A 23773-nucleotide genomic window follows, 5' to 3' on the forward strand; every position below is an offset into this window, starting at 1 on the left:
TACCAGACTCCAAATTTGGCAATCCCTAGATAAACATCCCATCTCCAGACATTCTTTTTAAAGGATGTGGTCCACAGGCATTAAAGGGGCAAAAGAGATGGTTGGCCTGTTCTCAACTCCTATCCTCTAGAATAGGCCATCAAAGTTTGTAACAGCTGATCAGCAGGGTTCTGACAACCAGTAACCACCAATCTGATATAACTGACCTATCCTGTGCGTAGGTCATCAATTTCTTCTGAACGGAGAAACTACAAATTAAGAAAGAGAAGAAAAATACACCAATAAGAAGGGTCAATCTTTATTTTTTCTTGCATTTTTATTTGAAACTATCCTATTAGCTCCTACTTTAAATGAGAAACGGGGTCAGAACATTGGCCAAGGCTCACTAACTAGGAAGTAATGAAAGCACAAAACCACACACAAAAGGTGGCATTATATCCCTGAGGAATCCCATTTTATTGTATCGAACAGGACTACACAATCACCGTGTCCATTTACAAGTGCTGCTCAACAATATGAGTGTTCAGTAAAAATCCTCGTAGTCTACCACAGAATCTCAAAAAAATAGCAAACGGGAAAAATGGTACAAAAAGGTTTTTCTTTCTTTTATTTGTTTACACGTCTCCAAGGTCTGAAAAACACCGTTTACACCTCACTGCGATCAGGAAAAAACAGAGGCAATGGCAAAGGAAAATCCAAGAGAAAAAAAAAATTCTTACACCTTTATGGTGCCTGAAGTCAGAAGAGACGAGCAGCGAGGAGAACGATGGCAGTCCTGACACTTTAAACAAAACCAACAATTAAAAAAAGGAACATTTTACAAGAATTGCTAGAAGAGCAACACAAGAAATATGAAACCGGCAAGCTAGAAGAGGAGGCGGCAAGGGAATTGGTCAAGTGCACGCAGGGATACAGGCAAACCACCCAGCTCTGGAGACTGGCAGTGCCACTTTAACCACATAACCGCCGTATCATCAAGTCCATGAAATAATGGAGGGTGTATAGATACAATGTGAATGTCATTTCAGAAAAACAGTGAAGGATTTTTGTAGGTTGTGAAAACTCACAAAGTAGATCATTTTCTGACCAGTCCAGTTAAGAGGAGATAATAAAATAATGCCACATTGGTCCATTTAACCATCACATAGCATCCCAGCAAGTCTGTTGCAGCAAAAGCACAGGTGACGCACCTCAGACTCAAAGGGCAAGTGAAGAAAAGGTAAGAAAAGGCAAAAGGAGGCATGAGTAGAAAGACAAGACATGGGGATTAACTTCAAAAATGGGAGGGCACAAAAGAAGAATGTGAGTTGGGAAAAGGAAGGGGTCGCAAGTGTTACTTCCTCCTCTTTTTTGATGGGGTGGGTGCATGTCCATGACCCTTCCTCTTCTTACTGCTACTTTGTTCCTCCTCTTCCTCATAGCGACTTTCACGGTCAGCTGAAAAAAAAATAGGTAACATTCATTTAATCAAAGCATCAAATCAATGTGACATACGATAGCACGACTTCTTTTCCTTAAAAAAGGTTCGGTCAAGTGCTTAAAAACAAGCTACTTTGCAATTTACCCCCTATTAAACATCCTCCATAGTGTCAAGAACAGACGGATTTTTATTGTTTTATTATTGCCCAAGTTTAGTTGCCACTGCTGCAGCCTGTCAGAGGTGGCTGGCTTCATGGGCAAGGAGCGCACACTTGCAGGTGCTACTCTGAAGCTGCCCAGATGGTTGGATCCAGCCAGCATAAGTGCCCCTGTTCTCCTGTGATGCTGCAGAGGCTGAGCCAGCAGCCCAACCATGCCACAGAATCATCAGCAACTGTGGTCTCGGATGGCTCAGGGCTGGCAGAGATAGGCGGCAACAGTTACTTCTTATCCCCATAGCAAAAATATTACAAATCCCAAAGAACTCTTTATTACATTAGTCAAGTTAGGGGAAATTCTACCAGAAAATCAGGAGGTCTTCAATAGTTTGGCAGGATAGCAGTACATTATAGGTAAAGGATCAGGTAATCAAAGTTTCCTAACCCAGTTATGGGCCTCTGGTCTACCTCACGAAGGTACACATACCTTTCCTAGCTTCTTCTTCTAGTTCATCCCAGTCTTTACCACTCTCTTCATCGCTGCCTAGAGAATCTTCACTGTAAACTGGAAATGGAAAGAAAAGGTTTATCTATAGACAACAGTTCAGCCATTAACTATTCCTTCCTCTAATCCATGGTTAGGCCTCCAAACTTCGACATGTCACAAGCAGTTGACCAGACCAGAGTCCAAGATAAATTTCAATTATACCTGATTCTTCGGTTTCATCAGAATAATCCTCATCGCTGTCTTCTTCCTCCCCCTCATATTCTTCCTCTGAAGGGTTGAATGTCTCGTCTTCAACTTCTGACTCTGAACCTGCAGCTCCTGCATCACTGCCCTTAGGGAAAAAAAATAAAAAATTTGTGAACACAATAAAACTTTTTTTTCCTTTTAAAACTAGTCCTAAAAAATTTTGATTGTGGTTGTATAGAAGACTAGCTGTGAGGTGCACTCTGAGCGCATCTACTCTCGCTCCAACTGGCTGTCATATATTGCCACCCCCAAGGCTAGCCACCTTTTTTAGACTACTTCATCACCTGGCTACTTAATTTCCTCTCCGCTGACATCCTCACTATCAGCAACATCATTTCAACATCCCCATTGACACTTCCCACTCTGTTGTCTCTAAGCTTCTCTCACTTTCTCATTTGGCCTTGCTCAATGGTCTTCTGCAGCCACTCACAAAGACACACTGGACCTCATCTTCATCCCCGCCTCTGTTCTCTAACTCACCACTCCCTCAGTCTGACCACAACCTACTCACATTCTCTTCCCTCTCCTCTTCTGGTGCCCAATCCCCACTCTACAAACTTGCACACCCACGCAGAAATCACCTTCTGTTCTCCCTCTTGCAAACATGGGTAACTTACATGATGCAGATGTTGCCAACACTCGTATATAACAACAGCTGCAGCTCTCTAATCTACTGCGCCCCCTCACACATACCAAAGCTCGCACAATCAACAGGAAACCTTGGCACACCAGCCTGACTAAAGAACTGAGGCTTGCTTACAGAGTTGCTGAGCGGAGATGGAAAAGATCCCACTACAACGAGCACTAAATCACATTCAAACAGTCCCTCGCCTCTTTCAAGTACACAGTCACTGAAGCAAAACAAACCTACTTCTTATCTGTCATATCCTACCTGTCTCACAACCCTAAACAGCTTTTCAACACTTTCAATTCTCTCCTCCATTAACCAGCACCTCCTCCCGCTCCTCTCAGCTGAAGACTTTGCCTCATTCTTCAAGCAGAAAATTGATGACATCAGAGAAAGCCTTGGTCTACAGGCCCTCCTCATATCTACTCAGCCCTCCTCTTCCAAAACCAGCTTCTCCACCATTAAAGATCAACTTTCCTCTCTACTCTCAAGATCACATCTCACAACCTGTGCACTCCACCCGATTCCATCTCACCTCATCCAAAACTTCACCAAAGTGTTCATATCCCAACCCTAACCCATCCTTTCAACCTATCACTAACTGGTGTTTTCCCCTCATGCTTCAAACATGCCTCGATCACACCCATCCTCAAAAAGCCCTCCCTTGACCCATCATCCACTGTCTAGGTATCGCCTCATATCACTTCTCCCCTATGCCTCAAAACTACTGGAACAACACAATCACCTTGAACTGTCCTCCCACCTCTCCTCCTGCTCGCTATTTGACCACTTACAATCTGGCTTCTGACCGCATCATTCCACAGAAATTGCCCGGACTAAAGTCACAAACGACGTACTAACTGCCACATCCAAGCAACCCTATTCTGTCCCCTTCCTGGACCTGTCATCTGCTTTTGACACAGTTGACCTTTCCCTCTTACTACAGATTCTCTCATCTCTTGGCATCACAGACTTGGCCCTACCATGGATTTCTTCATAACTAACAGACCAGACATTCAGTGTCTCCCACTCGCACACACCACCTCCTCACCTCGCCCCTTATCTGTCAGTATCCCACAAGATTCAGTTCTAGGACCCTTGCTCTTCTCCATCTAAACCTTCGGCCTGGGACAGATCAGTCCCACAGCTTTCAATATCATCTCTATGCTGATGACATACAGATGTACCTCTCTGGACTCGATGTAACTTCTTTACTAATCAGAATCCCACAATGTCTGTCTGCCAATTCATCCTTCTCTGCTCGATTTCTAAAACTTAACATGGACCAAACAGAATTCATCCTCTTTCCCCATCTTACTCAAGCCCCCCAACAGACCTATCCATTAAAGTAAATGGCTGCTCTCTCTCCTCTGTCTCGCAAGCTCGCTGCCTCGAGGTAACCCTGGACTCTAATCTCTCCTTCAAATTACATATCCAAGCCCTTTCCACTTCCTGCAGACTACAACTCAAAAAGTATTTCACAGATCCCTACATTCTTTAATCAAGAATCTGTAAAAACACTAGTACATGCCATCATCATCATCACCAGTCTCGATTACTGCAGTCTTCTCTGTGGCCTCTGTTCTAACACTCTCGCACCCCTCCAATCAATAATCAACTCTGCTGCCCAGCTAATCCACCTGTACCCTCGCTATTCCCCGGCCTCTCCTCTGTCAATCCCTTCACTGGCTCTCCATTGCTCAGAGAATCCAGATCAAAACCTTAGCCATGTCATACAAAGCTATTCACAACCTGTCTCCTCCATACATCTGTGCCCTCGTCTCTCTATACATACCTGCACGCAACCTCCGATCCACACAAGATCTCCTTCTCTACTTCATTCTTCCCACAATCGCATACAAGTTTTCTCCTGTACTTGCCCTCTAATTCAACATATCAGACTGTCGCCTACCATGGAAACCTTCAAAAGGAACCTGAAGACCTACCTCTTCCGACAAGCCTACAACATACACACATGGCCAGAAGAAATTATTTTATTTGGTTTCAAGCTTAACAAAGTTGCTTAATTTGCTCACCTCCCCATCGGGTTCAAGGAAAATCCAGCCGCCCTGTTCAAAGAACCCTTCAGGGTCATCCACAATGGTTTTCATAATTTTAGTCCAGTTCAGGGACTGAACGCCCTCAGTGTACTTAATATCACATGAGCTGCAGAAGAAAATAAGGCAATATGTAAACGCAAACATCTTCATTATCTGAGTCTCAAAATGTAGGAATAAGAAGTGCTCACTTTAGCCACTCTTTGATTGGGTCGAGGGATGCCACAGGAATAGCATTGATCATAGTGACCTTCTTATTGTAGTCTTTGTAGATTATGACCATATCAAAGTTCTTCAGGTGAAATTGGACTCTCTCAAAGTGGACAAGTTCCACCTCGTCCAGCGTCACAACAAATGGAGGCTGTAAAATCAAAACCGACATATTGGAAAGGGAAATGCTAAAGTTAGAGCTACTCTGAAAAATTAAATGGCTTGTCTAGCAACACACTATATGGAAAAAAGTATTGGGACAACTGCACGTTTTGCGACTTATTCTAAATCCAGACATTAATAAGGAATTGGTCCCCCCCTTTGTAGTTATACACCGCTTGCATTCCTCTGGTGAGGTTGCCTACAAGATTCTGAGGTGCGAATGTGAGAAATTTTAGACTGTCATCTAGAATAACATTTGTGAGGTCAGACGAGAGGTGGGTAAGAGGGCCTGGCTCACAATCTCTATTCTAGTTCATCCCAGAGGTGGCTTAGGCTATTTTCACACTAGCGTCGGGCCGACGTTCCCGACGCTAGCGTTGTCTCCGCCGCACAACGGCGGCAGCGGATGCATTTTTCCAGCGCATCCGCTGCCCCATTGTGAGGTGCGGGGAAGTGCGGGGAGGTGGGGGCGGAGTTCCGGCCGCGCATGCGCGGTCAGAAAAAGCGGACCGTCGGGAGCAAAAAACGTTATATGTAGCATCTTTTGCTCCTGACGGGCCGCCACTGCACGACGCATCCGTCGCACGACGGGTGCGACGTGTGGCAATCCGTCACAATGCGTCGCTTCATGGTAATCAATGGTGAAAAAACGCATCCTGCAAACACTTTTGCAGGATGCGTTTTTTCGGCAAAACGACGCATTGTGACGGAATGCAGTTAACGCTAGTGTGAAAGTAGCCTAATGCGAAGTCAGGGCTTTGTGTAGGGTCTGTCAAGTTCTATACCTAACTCACCAGCCATTACTGTATGAAACTTTTCTATGTGCACTGGGACACCGTCATGGTGAACAGAAAAGGGTCTTCCCTGGAAGTAGGAAGCATCAAATTATCCAAAATATCTTGTTCTGAAGCATTAACTTTAGAGTTCACTGGAATTAAGGGGTTTAGGCCAACCCCCCAAAAGCAACCAGACAGCATTATCCCTCCTTCAGCAAACTTTACAGTTGGCATAACGCCGTCAGGAAGGTAACATTCTCCTGGCATTCACCAAACACGTTTATCACACTGCCAGATAGAGAAGTGAAGTTCCTTCCTCCACAGAAATGGTTTCTACAGCATGAGAAACCAGTGGTGATGTGCTTTACACCACTTAGCACTGTGTTTGGTGATGTAAGGCTTGATTACCGTAACCCACGTAATGAAGCTTCTGTGGGAGAGTTATTGTGCTCATATTAATGTCAGAGGGGATTTGGTGACTTATGCACTATACCCCTCAGCGATCCTGCTCTTTAACTTTACATGGGTGGCCATTTTGTGGCAGAGATCCTGTGGTTACTAGTCGCTTTTAATAATGCCAATCACAGCTGATTATGGAATATTTAGGTGGGAAGAAATTTCATGGACTGACTTGTTAGAAAAGTGGCACCATAGTACCGGACCATTCTAGCATCAGTGAGCTCCTTAGAAAGACCAAGCCATTCACAAAAGTTTGTACATGCAGATTTCAAGGCGAGGGGCTGGAGTCATACACCTGAATTCAATGATTGACCATCCTCTCCCAATAATTTTGTCCATACAGTGTATATAGACCCTTAGCGAAAAGTAAAGATTACGCACCCATTCTGTCGTGTTTACCAGAGAGCTGCTTGTTGGTTGCAGAAGACATGTACTTCTGTATGGGGCTCCATTGAACCTAGAACATGGACATGAAATCTATACCATGGAAACATAAAACTTGGTACAAGTTAAAAATATAACCACAAAGTAAATGTATTAGAAGTTTTGATTGTTGGAGTGTGTGCAGAGACCCACAGATCGCTAAAAGGAAGTTGCTCAGTAGAGCGCTCAGGGACCATCTCCAGGACCTTCGTTTGATCACCACCCAAACAAACATCCAACGGGTCTGCCCCAGAACTTGCTTACAGTGTATGCGTTTAGTGGTAACATTCCAGAATTTTCCTTCTAAAAACATACCCAAGCATGTAAAGTGTGACTGTGCTTTCACAAAACTCAAGAGGTTGGTGGGACCAAACGTGTCTGCAAATCTACAGCCTGCAATTACAATGGAGAGCAAAGGATCACGGAGCTTACCCCAAGTCTCTGAATGGAACTTCGAACTCCAGGTCTTCTTTAGTTAAGGATTCAACTTTCTCAATAAAGTTTTTGAAGGCCGTTTTCAGTTTGTGCCTCATCTCTCTCTCCAGCTATCATCAACGCAAGACAGATACACAAGATTTGGGACGTTTTAAACATAAATGAAATTTGCAAATTTGTATAGTTAGGGCATATAATCAAATCGTAGATTTGGGGTCTTTTTATATATAGGAACCAAATGGCTGAGAATACAAGGAATCAGTCATCTAGCTACAGGAGATCTTGTAGGAAGGGTTTGGATAAGCGTGGCAAATAAATACGGTAACCCTGCAACACGCATGAAAATAGTCATTTTTGGACCAAATAATTAAAGGTAACCTGTCAGTAGGGTTTTGCTATGTAATCTGAGGACAGCATGAGGTAGTGGCTGAGACACGGGTTTGAGGGATTTGTCACTTATTAGGCTGTGTGCCGTTTCCATACAATCAAAGTTTTATCACCAGGAGAATATCACTGCCCAGACTAGATGTTTCATAGCAAGTGGTCCGACCGCACCTCCTCCTCTGATAAACAGAGTTGTCAATAGACAATGACCATAGAAAGCTGTGGTGTGGGTGGGGTTAGCTTTCTGAGCTCTGCTACATATAAGAAATCTGATTGTTTACTGGGGTGCAGCAGCTGTGACACAAAGTGATACATCACTGGAATCGGGGTCTCTATCCCTGCATTATGCTGCTCTCAGAAGAGGTAGCAAAAACCTGGTGACAGATTCCCTTTAAACAATGAAACAGCATTATGGGTTTAGACATTCCTTGTTAGAAGAATCACCCCGTGTGGTTAAGAATCGATCTACTCACCTGTTCTGCATACAGATCATCGCGGTCGTGCATATGCTGGTGTTTTCCAAGATCCGTGGTGATCTCTCCAACTTCTGTATAGAACTGGACATCTGTGTGCCTCTTTTTTCCAAACATTATGGCATTCTATAAAACAAAAATATATGGTATGTGATAAGGCAATTGTATGCGATCAGATGACTGGACTTTTTTGGTAAAGGAGTTGTCTATTACTTTGACAACTCCTATATTTCCCCCCAGTAAAATAATACCTATACTCCCCTCCATTTCCAGAAGCAAGCATAAATGTTATAATTTTATTGGTGGAAACATAGGGATTCAGAAGAAGCTGTGAGTAGTGGAGCACCCCTTTACATTACAAATGTTTATCATTACCTTGAGGTGGAAATGAAGCACAATGATCATCTCGCCATCACATGGCTGGAAAATGGCATGTTTAATGTTATTGTATAAAATATCCACTTTATCTCCTCTCACAGATGTGAAACGGAAACCTGTGTAAAAGAAATAAAATATGTATAAAAGTATGAATGTTTGTCTACAAAGGGTCATTAGACCAGGTTGTATAATTGTTGAAGTATTAACACTATCAAGACCAGAGTATTTCCAGCTTTCTTTGCACTTTTGTTTCTTCCTCCAAAAGCCATAACTATATTTCCTAATCAACACAGCCGCTTAAAAGGTAGTTTCTTGCAGAATGAGTAGTAGTTTTAAATGACACCATTCATTTTAGTATACCAGTTACTGGAAGACGGGGAAAAAGTGTGGTGAAATATATTTTCTCGGACGATGGAGGGGTGCGTCCTTATAGTCCAGATGTATCGTGTAGTCCAGCAGTGGGGGAGGGGAAAGAGGTGGAGGAGAGGGCCACAGGAGTCAGTAGCTACGGCTAACATGTGTGCCCGCTAGTAAAGAGTGAATATTCACTGCTCCCCAAGCCCATAGTCCCTCCCACCTCTATGCACTGTAGCCGGCGCTGAGAGGTGGGCGGAATTATGGGAGTGGGGAACAGTGAATATTCAAGCTCTTTAATAGTGAGCACACGTGTTAGCTACAGCGGCTGGCTTCTGCAGCCGCTGTGCGAGCATGTGTGTCCGCTATTAAGAAAAATTAATATTCACTGCTCCCCACTCCCATAGTCTCGGGCGTGGGGAGCAGTGAATATTCCAGCAGCTGATGTCGGCGTGTGGGGGCGTTTGGCAGTGACATCACTTGCAGGACGCCGCGCTCTGAGAGCATAGGGAAGGTGAGTAGAATTGTTTATTTTTGTGTGTGGCATGATGGAAAGCCATATTATATACCAGGATAGGGAATCATATATACCAGGAAGGGGGATATCACCCCTAAAACAGTGTCAGCAGCAGATTCCCCCCATCCCCACATAACAGTGCATCATGAACACATTTATGCCTCAATTTTTCTTCTATTTTCTTCCTCTAAAACCTAGGTGTGGCTTATATTTTGCAAAACACGGTATATATCCATCCTAATCATATCTACACAGACTGGTCTTCACAGGAGCACCATCATGACAGGTACGGTGGAAGAACTCTTCAGGACTGCCATAGCAATCCATTGGCACTCCACAATCACATAGGAGGGAATCCGCATCATAAATACAGGTATATTCAATGTCAAGAAGGGGTTTTCTACTAAAATGATATTGACCTGTTCAAGCTGATCTGCAGTACCCAGGAGCGGACACTTTACAGTGCGGAGGAGCTTTGGCTTTCTGTACATGGTTTACATATGACTGGAGAAGATTCTAGCAGATGGGTTGAGTAACAGCACCCCACATCCCCACCTATCTGATATTGGTCATGTATCCAAATGGTAGCTGATCAATATAATATTAAAACCTAATTAAAAGCAAGCATATCTGTGTAAAGCAAACTGTATAATCTCACTATTTCCAGATTCCAGACTCTCATTTTAGGACTGTTCAATATCTTGACAATAGAGGCTAGTAAATAGGCACGTTTCTGCTGAATGAAGCACGAGACCCGGTAAGAATGAGGTCTTGAGGAATTCTTTTAAAGGGTCACACTTACCATTTACATGGGCCTCAAGAGAGCCCTGCATTCGCTTCTGTGCGATGTTAGGCCTAATGTACAAGTCTTTCAATTTTGGATTACTACGGTTAAGATTAATGACAAGGGAATCTTGCTTTACAATGCCCTGCAGAAGAAGATTAAGTCAATTAATATACAAAAATGATGCATGTACGATAGAGACAGATTTCATCTCCATTTCCCACCTCTTTCTCCTTCTCTTCTGCCTCCCTGGTCTTGTATCGCTTCTGCACTTCCTTGATAATTCGGAAAGCATTCTGTAAGTTAAGTGATGGTACAGCAGTCTCTCCAGGGGTCTTCATATTGGAGGCCCGGTACGTTCTGAACAACAAAAGAATTACAGAAATCAAGAAAAGGAAGTTCTATGTAAAACAATCTGTTGTAACCAACATTACTTACATTTCCTTCACAAACGTGGCATCCGGGTTAGGGAAAATATTGCCTTCATTCCGCCCTAAAGCACTTCCAGGGCAGTAGAAGTTGATGCGGAGATACGTATAATCACCTTCAACGGACATACTAATGTTCTGTACACAAGGAAACAGAAAAAGTGTAAGAGAAAGAAAACATCCAAAAACAATCTGCCGCCTGTGCATGTTTATATAGGAAAAAAACATTTCCGACGGATCCGTTTTTTATTTTTCAAAATTCGCCGGATTGTGCCTGACGGCAAAAAACTGATGTGTGAAAGCAGCCTTAACATTAGAGCAACATATTACAACCACAGGTCCGTACTCCTTGTAGCCAAAGTGCTGGTCCTGCAGACCGGGAGATGCAGGGTTAATCTGCAGCAGAAAAATGGCTGCTGAGAAAAAGAGGAAGGAGGAGAAGGGGGCGGAGAGCTGGAAAAACGAGGCAAAGCTGTGTAAAAATGCGCCCTTTCTGTCTCGATCCACCCCCTTTATGACACTGTAGAGTGTCATATTTGTCATCCGGGGGGCGGGCCGGGGGGGCGGAGAGGAGGTGGCGGCTTCAGCTAGGCCGAAGCCGGGGCCTAAATTAGATGCCTGAGGCCCAGAAGGGCTCCAGGCCGGCGCGAAAGTCCGGCAGGGGGTCGAATCTGAACCGGACCCCTCCGGATTTAAAGGCAGGATGGCGGTGGGGCTATAAGCGGAAGGGGGAGCCCGGTTGGGGTCTCCCTGAGGCAGTATAGAGCTGGTGCTGCCGCAGAGACAGGGGTGCAGGGAGCCCTGTGTCTGTATGTGCCATGCCTGCCTGCCCTCCCCCCGGCCCCGACAGGAGCCCGCAGCTGGGCTGGGGTCCCTGGATGCAGGCGCAGTGTGCTGGCCCATTGCTGGGAGCTGCAGAGTGCTGCCTGTACAGGCCCTACCTGAGGCATCTCAACCTAATACCCCCAGAGGGGGGATTAGGGAGGGTGCTGTTGTCACCTTCAGGGGCCTTTATCCTCGCCTCGACCTCAACCCAGAAGCCAAAAGGAATTGGGGAAGGAGGGGGGATCTCGACTTCGAACCAGCACCCGAGGGACTGGGCAAGGAGCAACATGGGGAATAGCCATCTCTACTTCAACTGGGCACCCCATAATAGGGGGCCGAGGAAGGAGCCATGCCGGGAGTCTCACAGGGGACCCTCTTTTCTTCATCTGTAATCCCGTCGGAAATAAACGCAGTAAAAATCTTTTAGGTGTGCCTCCTATGCGACACTAAGCAAAAACTGGAGAAAGCTGATGCCGTCCAGGGGTGTATACTGCACAGGAGGAGCCACAGTTAATCTTTTTCAGATTATGCATAGTGTCGCCTCCTAGTGGACAGCAGCATTACACCCATGGTCCTGTGTCCCCCAATGAGGCAACAGAGTAAATACGCCATCAATAAGTCACAGGCCATGAAAGACATACTGATAGGGAATTTAGATTGCGAGCAATGTGTGCAAACTGTAAAGTGTTGCGGAATATGTTGGCGCTATATAAATAAAAGATTATTATTATGGCTTCCTGGTTCTGCCAGCTAACAGAAGGAGCTGCCACGCAGTTCTGGCTACACTCGGCACACACATGCCCTTGGGCTATTTTCATTGGCAAGAACGTCTCCAGAATTTTTGATGCTGTCGATTTAGCACAACAAAATACAGCTCATTTTACAAGTAGTATGTGCTCAATTACCTTGATGGTGGCAATATGGAAGGGAGTAGCTATTCCAAACACAGGCATAATCACAGTCTCATATTTTTTGTCTATGTATATCTTCATCTCCCGAATTTCAGGCTCTTTTGGAATTTGAGATGTGTTTTTGTATGAAACGTTAGACTTGCGAGCCCTGGGTGAATAAAAACCAATTATTAACAGTGAATGTTACAGCATAAAACAATAGAGTGAGATTGGTTAAAGGGAACCTGTCACCCCCCAAATGGAAGATGAGCTAAACCCACCAGCATCAGGGGCTTATCTACACCATTCTGTAATGCTGTAGATAAGCCCCGATGTATCCTGAAAGATGAGAAAAAGAGGTTAGATTATACTCACCCAGGGGCGGTCCGATCCGATGGGCGTTGCGGTCCGAGGCCTCCCATCTTCTTACGATAATGTCCTCTTCTTGTCTTCACGCTGCGGTTCCAGCCCAGGTGTACTTTATCTGCCCTGTTGAGGGGGCAGGGCAAAGTACTGCAGTGCGCAGGGCCTCTCTGACCTTTCCAGCGCCTGCGCACTGCAGTACTTTGCTCTGCCCTCAACAGGGCAGATAAAGTACGCCTGCGCCAGAGCTGCAGCGTGAAGATAAGAAGAGGACATTATCGTAAGAAGATGGGAGGCCCCGAATCGCGACGCCCATCGGACCAGGAGTGCCTCTGGGTGAGTATAATCTAACCTCTTTTTCTCATCTTTCAGGATACATCGGGGGCTTATCTACAGCATTACAGAATGGTGTAGATAAGCCCCTGATGCTGGTGGGCTTAGCTCATCTTTGATTTTGGGGGCGACAGGTTCCCTTTAAGATAGGGACTCACTTCTGCGCCTGCTGCTCGCCCTTCTGTTCCGTTAGCCTTCTCCGTGCCTCATCATGCAGCTGTGAAGCCAGCTCTTTCTGATGAGTCCGGCGCTTCTCCTCTGCCGTCATTTCATTCTTTGAAAGGAAACAGCAGTAAATCAGTCAAGAACAGCACAAATAAGGAAAACAATAACAAAGACAACCAATGAAATCTTCCAAGTTATAGGTGATTCACCAGTCAAATACAGAACGTACTCTAGTTCTTTCCGTAAGTAGTGCTGCAGCTCGAGATCCTCGGTCAAGAAGATCCTCAGCTTCGTCCTTTTCTTCCTCCTCCTCTTCATCTTCATTCTGACGAGACAGATCAGTAATTATACGGTGCTGTGCTTGGACTAGGATTACGCATACTCATACAGTTTACAAACAGTCAAAAGAAACAGTATCTTAGGATTTTAGCCAAGTTACCTTTAAGAAGATTCCAACATTCTTCACTTTTTTCTTAACACCAGTAAGAATAGTTGCTGGTCCCTCCTAAGGAAAATTTACAGGGAGAAAAAAAAATTACCATACTATTAAAATATCAGCAAAACAATGGAAAAGGTTTTCTAGAGCACTTCTTACAAAAGTGTCCCCCATGCTTTGAAGTATACCTCATTAACCAGCACTGTGTCGCCAATGAACAAGGCGTAGGTCTTCTCTTCTTGCTTCTTCCCTTCTTTCTTGGTGAGGTCTGACAGGCCCAAGTGAACACTGAACACCATTCCTAAAATAAGAAATTAATGGTCATGGAAAATAAATTATCTTTTTGGTGACCAAGATCATTTCACCCTGATAATGTTGGACTTGTACCTTTCTTCAGTTTGTACTGATTCTTGCTATTTAATACAAGAGATCCTTCCCGAAACTCTATTCCCATTGCAAAACTGGAAAGACAGAATAAAAAGGAGGCAGCAGTTGTTACCAAGAAGCAAGCTTTCTGCCGCATGCAATATTAAAGGGAACCTGTCACCCCCAAAATGGAAGATGAGCTAAGCCCACCAGCATCAGGGGCTTATCTACAGCATTCTGTAATGCTGTAGATAAGCCCCTGATGCCGGTGGGCTTAGCTCATCTTCCATTTTGGGGGGTGACAGGTTCCCTTTAAGCACAAGTGCTGCACCTACCCCAGGTTCTTGGTGATCTTGCTCATTAGATCTGGCTTCTGCTTCTTCACTTGATCCATAATGGCTTGGTAGATTTCACTTATTTTTGCACCTGGTGTTAACAACAACGATAATTATGATCTATTCTAAGACTGCATTCACACAACAATTTAGAACAACAGTCAGTGTATAGATCTGGAAAGCTTCTGAAGAATTCCCCCAAAATTAATCATTGGACCCCAGATGCCAAAATCCCGTTGCATGGATAGCTAGTGAAGTATGCCAAACAATGGAGGTAGTTTCACAATATGTGAAGGATCAGAACCTTCACCTATAGAAGTGTGCTAGCCGAGGTCAGAGGTCGGCCATCCTACAAGCAGGAGCTGTGAAGCCCATCATAGGGGTCATGGCCCTAATGGAAAAGGTCCAAATTATAACTCATTAAGCACTTACCATGCTTTAACTCCTTGCACAAATCATCTTGCATCTGGAGCAAAAAGTTGTAATTTTCCTGCATTTCCTGTGTTGGATCCACCATGAGGGTGCGCACTAAATTGGAGCAGTATGACTTGTAGCGGACGCCCATGGCACATGTGATTGCCCCAAAGTGTATGTGGTTTTTGTCACTGCAAGCAGAAATACAAATGAGACGAGACATCTACCACAGTTCCAGCGCTTGTACTGTACTAGGAGTGAGAACCAACCTGACCACACTGAATTTTAGATTATAATTGCCCCCACTCTGGATTATGGGAGGATAGCACATTTCAATGGTGGACGGATCTGTCCCACCCAAATACTTCTTATCTTCTATGGCTTTCTCCACAGACTCCGCTAGCTTGCTGTGCCGTACTTTCTAGAATGAGAGCCAAAAATAAAAGGTTTTATGCATTTTATTCACAAGAGATGTTGGTTCGGAAGAGGTGGTGGTCCGACCACTGGGGCACACAAATTGGCATAACAGTGAACTTTGATTCCCATTAGAATGGGGCAGAATCTCGTATGATCAACCACCGCTCCATTTATTCTCTATGGGGCCCTGAGCTTGACTTTTTCCTACAGCTTCATAGAGAATGAATGGAGTGCCGCTCCATTTTGTAACAAGGATAAATGTGCCACTTCGGGGATGAAATTACCCTGTTCTGCCGATTGGCGTGGGTCCCAGCACTCAGACCCCCACTGATCAATAGGCGGAGGATGTCCAATGAAACATGTTAACTGTACTAAACATGGAGCATTTTATTACCTCATCGGCATCCACAATCTCCATGACACGCTCCTTGAAGAACTTGTTAAAGACGTCAGCGGTAATGGTGGCTGCTTTTTTAATAAGGTTTAGTTCGCCCTCCTCTTTTACAGCAACTGTGTAGGCCACTGCAGCGCTGATATCAGCCTAATGGACAAGAAGAGACTCAAGAAAGGTCATAGGGTCATTTCTTCATGGTTACAACACTAGCATGAAGTGCTTGGTCAGAAAACTTCTGTGCAACCTGTATCGATATGGACCAACTGGCACATAAGCTACCGATTCTGGCAACATCTCCTGGAGATTTCCTTCTCATTACCAAAGCCAATATGGACATTACAACTTCTGATGATACTGAGCACAAAAAAGTCTCTGCCCAACATTCCCCATCCTTTATGGGATTACTTCCCTGTTAGTTCCAAACTCACTTCCACACATAATAATAATAATAATAATAATAATTTAAAAAATCAAAATAGGTTTTTTACATGTGCAGCTTTGGGTAGGATCGCGTGAATGTGGAAAAAAAAACAAACTCAACTGCACTGCTCCATTGACTAACATTGGCCAAGTGCTCTCCGTTTCCCCCACAGATCGCAATAGGACCGAAAATATGGTTGTGTGAGTGAACCATTACAGCAAAACAAAAATCACTAACATCCAGTCACATTGAATATAATCACTTGTATAGAAGTGTTTTCTGGGCATGGTGTGATCTGGGCAAGTCACTGAAGAGAGAGGGAGGAGGTGAGCTGTACCATCACCTACTGTGTTTGGAGGATCCAGTCACCGTAATCCTGCTTGTCTGGGCACCAAAAACAACATACTGCCCTGAGAATAAAGCTGTGCACAGCTCTCAGTCCAGTGAGATTAACCTCTTTACTGCCAATAAAACAGTGTGCAGCAGGAAAGACGAGCCCGACACCCAAGGCCTTCATACAGACAAATGCCCAGCTCTTACCTTGTCAAAGCCTTCTTTATTCAGGCAGTCGTACCAGCTTTTCATGAAGTCGCCTGGGAACTTGTCCTTGCTAAAAACACCAATTCGCTTTCCTTTCTTGCTCCCTCGGATTGCCTCGAGCATCTTGTCGAAGTTTGCCTTGTTACCCTCATTTTGCTGTAGAGAAATGCACATTTTTAATAACAGATTGCCATACAAGCTTACAAACAGGACATTTAATGCGAGATTTTCTTCAAAACATATGCCCCCCCCCCCCCCCCCCCCCCACACACACACACACACACAAAAGGAATTTGTCACCCCTTGGGCTCTTTTAGGCTATTACTATGGGCATACAGGTAACCAGTCTCACCTGTATGCTTCATAGCTGCTGTGTAGATGTTGAGGAATGCACTCTTAATCTGTTATGTTGATGATTTCTTCCAGTCTTCGGGGCGAGCAGTGCCTGGAAGAAATCTCTGCCTCCTCTACATTACAATAGCATCTCCTCCCATGTATGTCAGACTGCCCTGTGGCGTGCAGTTGTGGCGCCGTTATCCCGCACATGCGCCATGCACCCGCACGGTTATGGGACCTTATCTGCCGTTCCCTGGGCAGAGTCTTCATCCTCCTTCTGCGCAGTAGCAGTGACTCGCCAGCGCCTGCACAGAAACAGGATGAAGCTTGTATGGTAATATCCTTCAGGAGGGTTCCATCTAAAGTCAGATGACTTCAATGAAGGAAATGGATGCCAAAAATCAAACACTGGACTACCCATGACCTCGTTGCAGACTAATTGTGTGTATCTAATAAAGACATACTCCACAGCAAAGGAGGTGAAAGAGACCAGAGTTTAATATTTTAGACTGCTTGAGTCCTGTTTTTCAGGGGTTCAGATGGAAGACCACCAGAGTCATGAACATGGACCAAGACGTCAATCTGTCTACCTCAGATTGGGAGTCAGAACCTAAGACATAACCCATTGTGGCTGTAATATGCATCACTTTGTCAGCACCCAGGAGGTATTAGAAACATCCCCATAAGACGATTTCCCTGCAGAATTTCCTTGTGGAAAAGATGCAGAGCTGCAGATTCAGCGAAACGACAAAGCCGCCACTATAGTGGAAAGCCAGTCCACTGTGTATTCTCAGCATGGGAACATACACTATGTAAGAGTGCTCTAAGGTGTTAAAGAGTGGGAAAAAATAAATAATAAAAAGTAAGCAACTGACAAGGTTTTGTTAATTGTCATATTAAAGAGTTTGAGGCTTTTAAGACCAAAAGTGATCTCATTCAAATGCCGACTATGGAGAAGGAAACATGGGGCCGCAATACACAAAGCTGAATGGCTGGTGACATTTACAGAACAACCCTCCTCCTGCCCAAACACATCACCCAGCCATCATCACCTATGGCATTTCGCTTTATCACTTCCATTATTTGAGTGACCACTCAAGGACTAATATGCCCACTAACTTATTACTTGCAGCTTTGAGCAATAACCCGCCATGATACGACCCCCTGCTGTTCAGTGCAGCTGTGTGATCGTTCCATATTTCACCCCTTAAGGCTAGTTTCACACTAGCGTTAACTGCAATACGTCGCAAATGCGTCGTTTTTGCGAAACGCCGCATCCAGCAAAAGTTTTTGCTGGATACGTTGTTTCGTCATAGAGTAACATTAGCGACGCATTTGCGACGCATTTGCGACGCATTTCCAAACGGTGAATGCGTTTGGCGGCGTTTGGGCGTATGGTAGCGGTCCGTCGGGAGAAAAAAACGTTACATGTAACGTTTTTTGCTCCCGACGGTCCGCTTTTTCCGACCGCGCATGCGCAGTCGGAACTCCGCCCCCACCTCCCCGCACTTCCCCGCACATCACAATGGGGCAGCGGATGCGTGGGAAATATGCATCCGCTGCCCCCGTTGTGCGGCGGAGACCACACTAGCGTCGGGAACGTCGGCCCGACGCGCAGCGACGGGTTGTTCCCGACGCTAGTGTGAAAGTAGCCTAACTCCGAGAGAAAGCATTCAGATGCCTCAATATAAAACAGTCCATCAAGGAGGAGATGTTTGTCAATTTGGGGCAGCAAATTACCCCAATAGCACAGAAGCAGTGAAAGATCCCCATGTCCTGGCCCATAGATAATCAGGCCCAATGTCCCCACAATTGATGTTCTGTTCAGTGGGGTCTACTGCACCCATGGCCTTACACTTACCATATCCATTAGATGGCTGTTGGACAACAACCATCTCAGCCGACACTCCCTTACTAGCACTCGTCCGGCCGGGCACGCCTGTGTTCTCTGAGAGCCACCAGCTGACATGTCGGCCGACAGCTTGTCTCTGGGAGTCCAATATTGGACACATGCAAGATTGACACCTCTCCCCGGCACACCCATATACAGACCGTTGGCCGATCCCATCAATATCAGCAGACTCCAGCAACATTAGTGTGATGGGCATGGGGCCCATAGTGGCAGCATGGAACCAGCATGACCTTGGTGTGAAGTAGGACACGTACCTTCTCCCGGACCAGCAGTGTGATTGTTGGGGTGCCATTAGCGTTCTCATTGCCTTTTGTGTTTGCAATCTGCTTTAGAAACTCCACTTTTTTCTTGCTGGCCATGAAGAGAATTTTCTCGTCGCAGAAAACCATTATCATGTCTGTTAACTCATAGCCAAAAAGCCAGGTCTAACAAAAGCAGAAAAACACACAAAAAAAAAACACTCAAAACTTTAGATCATGCTGCAAAAAAGGGAAACACAGACATTGTACAAAGTGGCCCTCACCTGCAGAGCGGTGGACTTGGCGTACACGATCTCCTCGTCCACTCCCACCGACACCACGATGGCATCCACGTTAGAGAAGTCATCTTCACCTTTCTGAAAAAGAAAATTAGTATCAGCCATAGGGACAAAACATCTGCTGGGAGTGACACAGGATGTCATGGCCGCCTCAGCCATAGGGACAAAACATCTGCTGGGAGTGACACAGGATGTCATGGCCGCCTCAGCCATAGGGACAAAACATCTGCTGGGAGTGACACAGGATGTCATGGCCGCCTCAGCCATAGGGACAAAACATCTGCTGGGAGTGACACAGGATGTCATGGCCGCCTCAGCCATAGGGACAAAACATCTGCTGGGAGTGACACAGGATGTCATGGCCGCCTCAGCCATAGGGACAAAACATCTGCTGGGAGTGACACAGGATGTCATGGCCGCCTCAGCCATAGGGACAAAACATCTGCTGGGAGTGACCCAGGATGTCATGGCCGCCTCAGCCATAGGGACAAAACATCTGCTGGGAGTGACACAGGATGTCATGGCCGCCTCAGCCATAGGGACAAAACATCTGCTGGGAGTGACACAGGATGTCATGGCCGCCTCAGCCATAGGGACAAAACATCTGCTGGGAGTGACACAGGATGTCATGGCCGCCTCAGCCATAGGGACAAAACATCTGCTGGGAGTGACACAGGATGTCATGGCCGCCTCAGCCATAGGGACAAAACATCTGCTGGGAGTGACACAGGATGTCATGGCCGCCTCAGACATAGGTACAAAACATTTGCTGGGAGTGACACAGGGTGTCATGGCCGCCTCAGACATAGGTACAAAACATCTGCTGGGAGTGACACAGGGTGTCATGGCCGCCTCAGACATAGGTACAAAACATTTGCTGGGAGTGACACAGGGTGTCATGGCCGCCTCAGCCATAGGGACAAAACATCTGCTGGGAGTGACACAGAATGTCATGGCCGCCTCAGCCATAGGGACAAAACATCTGCTGGGAGTGACACAGAATGTCATGGCCGCCTCAGCCATAGGGACAAAACATCTGCTGGGAGTGACACAGGATGTCATGGCCGCCTCAGCCATAGGGACAAAACATCTGCTGGGAGTGACACAGGATGTCATGGCCGCCTCAGCCATAGGGACAAAACATCTGCTGGGAGTGACACAAGGATGTCATGGCCGCCTCAGCCATAGGGACAAAACATCTGCTGGGAGTGACACAGGATGTCATGGCCGCCTCAGTTAGTCAGCTACACTCATTCACTGCCAGAAGCCACATGCTCCCGGGGGCAGCGTCAGTATTAGCATGGCAACTCATCACAGGCTACGCCAGACAACAGAAGGGACTAGTGGTGGTCAGACTAGAACCCATGGCCACAGCGTTGTAGGGCACCTGTGCTAACCTCTAGGCCAGCGGGCAGCCGTGCAAATCTGTCTGCACAGCCTCCAGGAGACCATTGGATGGAGTGGGCAGGGGCTGCACGGCCACTCTGGAATATCAGACATACTACTGGCATCTATGGCGAGAAACGGGAGGAACGTCTTATGGGAGGGAAAAATCACTAAGAAAACAAAAAGCAACAGCAGGAAACAGTACAGATGCCTGGCACAGTGTACCCGCCTCCACACGCTAGGGTGCCCCCGGAATCACTGCTGCTAGTGAGCGGAGGTACCGGACGGGCCGCAGTGCCACCCCACAGACAATGCCCACACCACCGAGGGTACCATATTAGACAGAGGGTGCCCCCAGAATCCCTGCTGCTAGTGAGCGGAGGTACTGGACAGGCCGCAGTGCCACCCCACAGTCAGTGCCCACTACCCCACACCACCGAGGGTACCATATTAGACAGAGGGTGCCCCCAGAATCCCTGCTGCTAGTGAGCGGAGGTACTGGACAGGCCGCAGTGCCACCCCACAGTCAGTGCCCACTACCCCACACCACCGAGGGTACCATATTAGACAGAGGGTGCCCCCAGAATCCCTGCTGCTAGTGAGCGGAGGTACCGGACGGGCCGCAGTGCCACCCCACAGTCAGTGCCCACTACCCCACACCACCGAGGGTACCATATTAGACAGAGGGTGCCCCCAGAATCACTGCTGCTAGTGAGCGGAGGTACTGGACGGGCCGCAGTGCCACCCCACAGTCAGTGCCCACTACCCCACACCACCGAGGGTACCATATTAGACAGAGGGTGCCCCCAGAATCACTGCTGCTAGTGAGCGGAGGTACTGGACGGGCCGCAGTGCCACCCCACAGTCAGTGCCCACTACCCCACACCACCGAGGGTACCATATTAGACAGAGGGTGCCCCCAGAATCCCTGCTGCTAGTGAGCGGAGGTACCGGACGGGCCGCAGTGCCACCCCACAGTCAGTGCCCACTACCCCACACCACCGAGGGTACCATATTAGACAGAGGGTGCCCCCAGAATCCCTGCTGCTAGTGAGCGGAGGTACTGGACGGGCCGCAGTGCCACCCCACAGTCAGTGCCCACTACCCCACACCACCGAGGGTACCATACTAGACAGAGGGTGCCCCCAGAATCCCTGCTGCTAGTGAGCGGAGGTACCGGACAGGCCGCAGTGCCACCCCACAGACAGTGCCCACTACCCCACACCACCGAGGGTACCATATTAGACAGAGGGTGCCCCCAGAATCCCTGCTGCTAGTGAGCGGAGGTACTGGACGGGCCGCAGTGCCACCCCACAGTCAGTGCCCACTACCCCACACCACCGAGGGTACCATATTAGACAGAGGGTGCCCCCAGAATCCCTGCTGCTAGTGAGCGGAGGTACTGGACAGGCAGCAGTGCCACCCCACAGACAGTGCCCACTACCCCACACCACAGGCAGTGCACATCACCCTACAGAAGGTGCCCACTAGCCCACCCCACAGAGGGTGCCCCCTACGAGGCTGGCCCTGGCACATGTGGGCAGATAACGAATATCGGGACACAAGGAAACTTTATTAACCCCTCACTGGTAGGCTGGCCAGCTCCTCTGGGGCATCAGCCCGGGCATGGGGTGTACATAACGTATACACGGGTCTGTCCTCGGCCACACGCGGGCACAGGGCCGCACACGTGACCCGGCAGGTGATAGCACGCAGTGATGGAGGATCGGGCAGAGCGGGAGCCTACAGGACCGGAGCCACACGCCAGCCGCCGCCATTCATCACCTTCCAGTTTCCGTACAGACGCTTAATTCGCCGGTAATAGGCCTCCTTATCCAGGCTGATCGCCATCCTCGTCCTGTGCCCCCTCCCGGAGCAGGCCGGGCTTCCCGCGTGTCTTTCCTAATCTCCTGGCCGGGATAGCTCGCAGTCCGTTGGGGAGGATTTCGGGAAACACCGCGGGCTGGATGATGGCCTGCGCGAGCTTCTAGCTCCGAACGCACAAACGATGGCACGTAGAGCGGGAAATCCCGAGCAGCTACAGAGAACCGGGGGCGGAGAGAAAAGACCGACTGAGGCGGAGAGCAGCGGCCACAGCGCCCCCTGCCGCCGGATATGCGCATCTATTGACTCCTGTGTAAATCTCAGCGGAGAATGACCGGCGATGTCACCGCTGGCTGCACCGAGGCCTCCCCGGTGCTATCCGGCATCACCGGCTGTCATTTAGGATTAGAAAATATACAGCACGAGATCTACGAATCCTGCTGCAAAGTGGAGCAGGCGCCCTAACCAATCAGCTCACGTCTTTCATCTTCAGCGTGCCTTAGTAAGATGAGAGCTGTAATCTGATTGGCTGCTGCAGGCATCTTCCTCACATGTATTATTCACTAGTTCTGTCATAAGGGTTGTCCGGAATTACAAAAACATGGCTGCTGTCTTTTCCAGTGTCTCACACCTGGCCAGAAGTTTTGTTAGGGACCGCACCCAGCCAGTGAGTGGAGCTGAGCTGCACTACCAGGGGTGACGCTTTTTTTTCTGACAGTTTTTTAATATGTTTTTCTTCTTATGGTCAACCCCTTTAAATCTCTCAGAGACTCCAAAAATGGAAACGTTGTGTGGTCACTGTGTAAAATATTTGAGCACCATGCACTAAATAGCAATGCCCACTGAACTTGGCTTTCCTATATGCCACCTTAGGCCGTAGTCACACCACGGCCGAGCGCTATGTGATAAAACATCGGATAACACTCGGCCTAGTGATAGGTCATTGGTATATCGCCTCCGATGCCATACTCTGGTGTCCATAACGTTCACAGCGTGGATATCTGAGGTGTTGGGTGTCTGTAAAGGGTGCAGTATACCTCCCATCTTTTGGAGATCAGATGTGGCGTGCGTAGCGGCAA

At 47.2% G+C, this 23773-nt stretch overlaps 1 protein-coding gene and 1 non-coding gene across 2 annotated transcripts; both read right to left on the reverse strand.

Moving 5' to 3' along the window:
• Nucleotides 1-285: 285 nt before the first annotated feature.
• On the reverse strand, nt 286-23172 carry SUPT16H (SPT16 homolog, facilitates chromatin remodeling subunit). Its single transcript, XM_077298309.1, has 26 exons — nt 22656-23172; nt 19470-19562; nt 19201-19371; nt 16699-16854; nt 15738-15884; nt 15196-15347; nt 14945-15117; nt 14513-14603; nt 14199-14272; nt 14000-14112; nt 13815-13880; nt 13605-13700; nt 13369-13484; nt 12530-12683; nt 10810-10937; nt 10596-10731; nt 10390-10516; nt 8714-8832; nt 8339-8464; nt 7479-7591; nt 7005-7080; nt 5208-5377; nt 4996-5125; nt 2287-2416; nt 2065-2142; nt 286-1437 (listed from the first exon to the last, which is right to left on the reverse strand). Exons 1-26 carry the CDS (start codon nt 22719-22721, stop codon nt 1334-1336), a joined length of 3105 nt encoding a protein of 1034 aa, XP_077154424.1. The 5' UTR covers nt 22722-23172; the 3' UTR covers nt 286-1333.
• On the reverse strand, nt 20749-20804 carry LOC143797476 (small nucleolar RNA U6-53/MBII-28). The gene has a single exon (XR_013220498.1). It is a non-coding gene; the product is annotated as a small nucleolar RNA U6-53/MBII-28 (small nucleolar RNA).
• Nucleotides 23173-23773: the final 601 nt, after the last annotated feature.

The sequence above is a fragment of the Ranitomeya variabilis genome, chromosome 1 (genome assembly GCF_051348905.1).
Source record: "Ranitomeya variabilis isolate aRanVar5 chromosome 1, aRanVar5.hap1, whole genome shotgun sequence".
Classification (NCBI taxonomy): Eukaryota; Metazoa; Chordata; class Amphibia; order Anura; family Dendrobatidae; genus Ranitomeya; species Ranitomeya variabilis.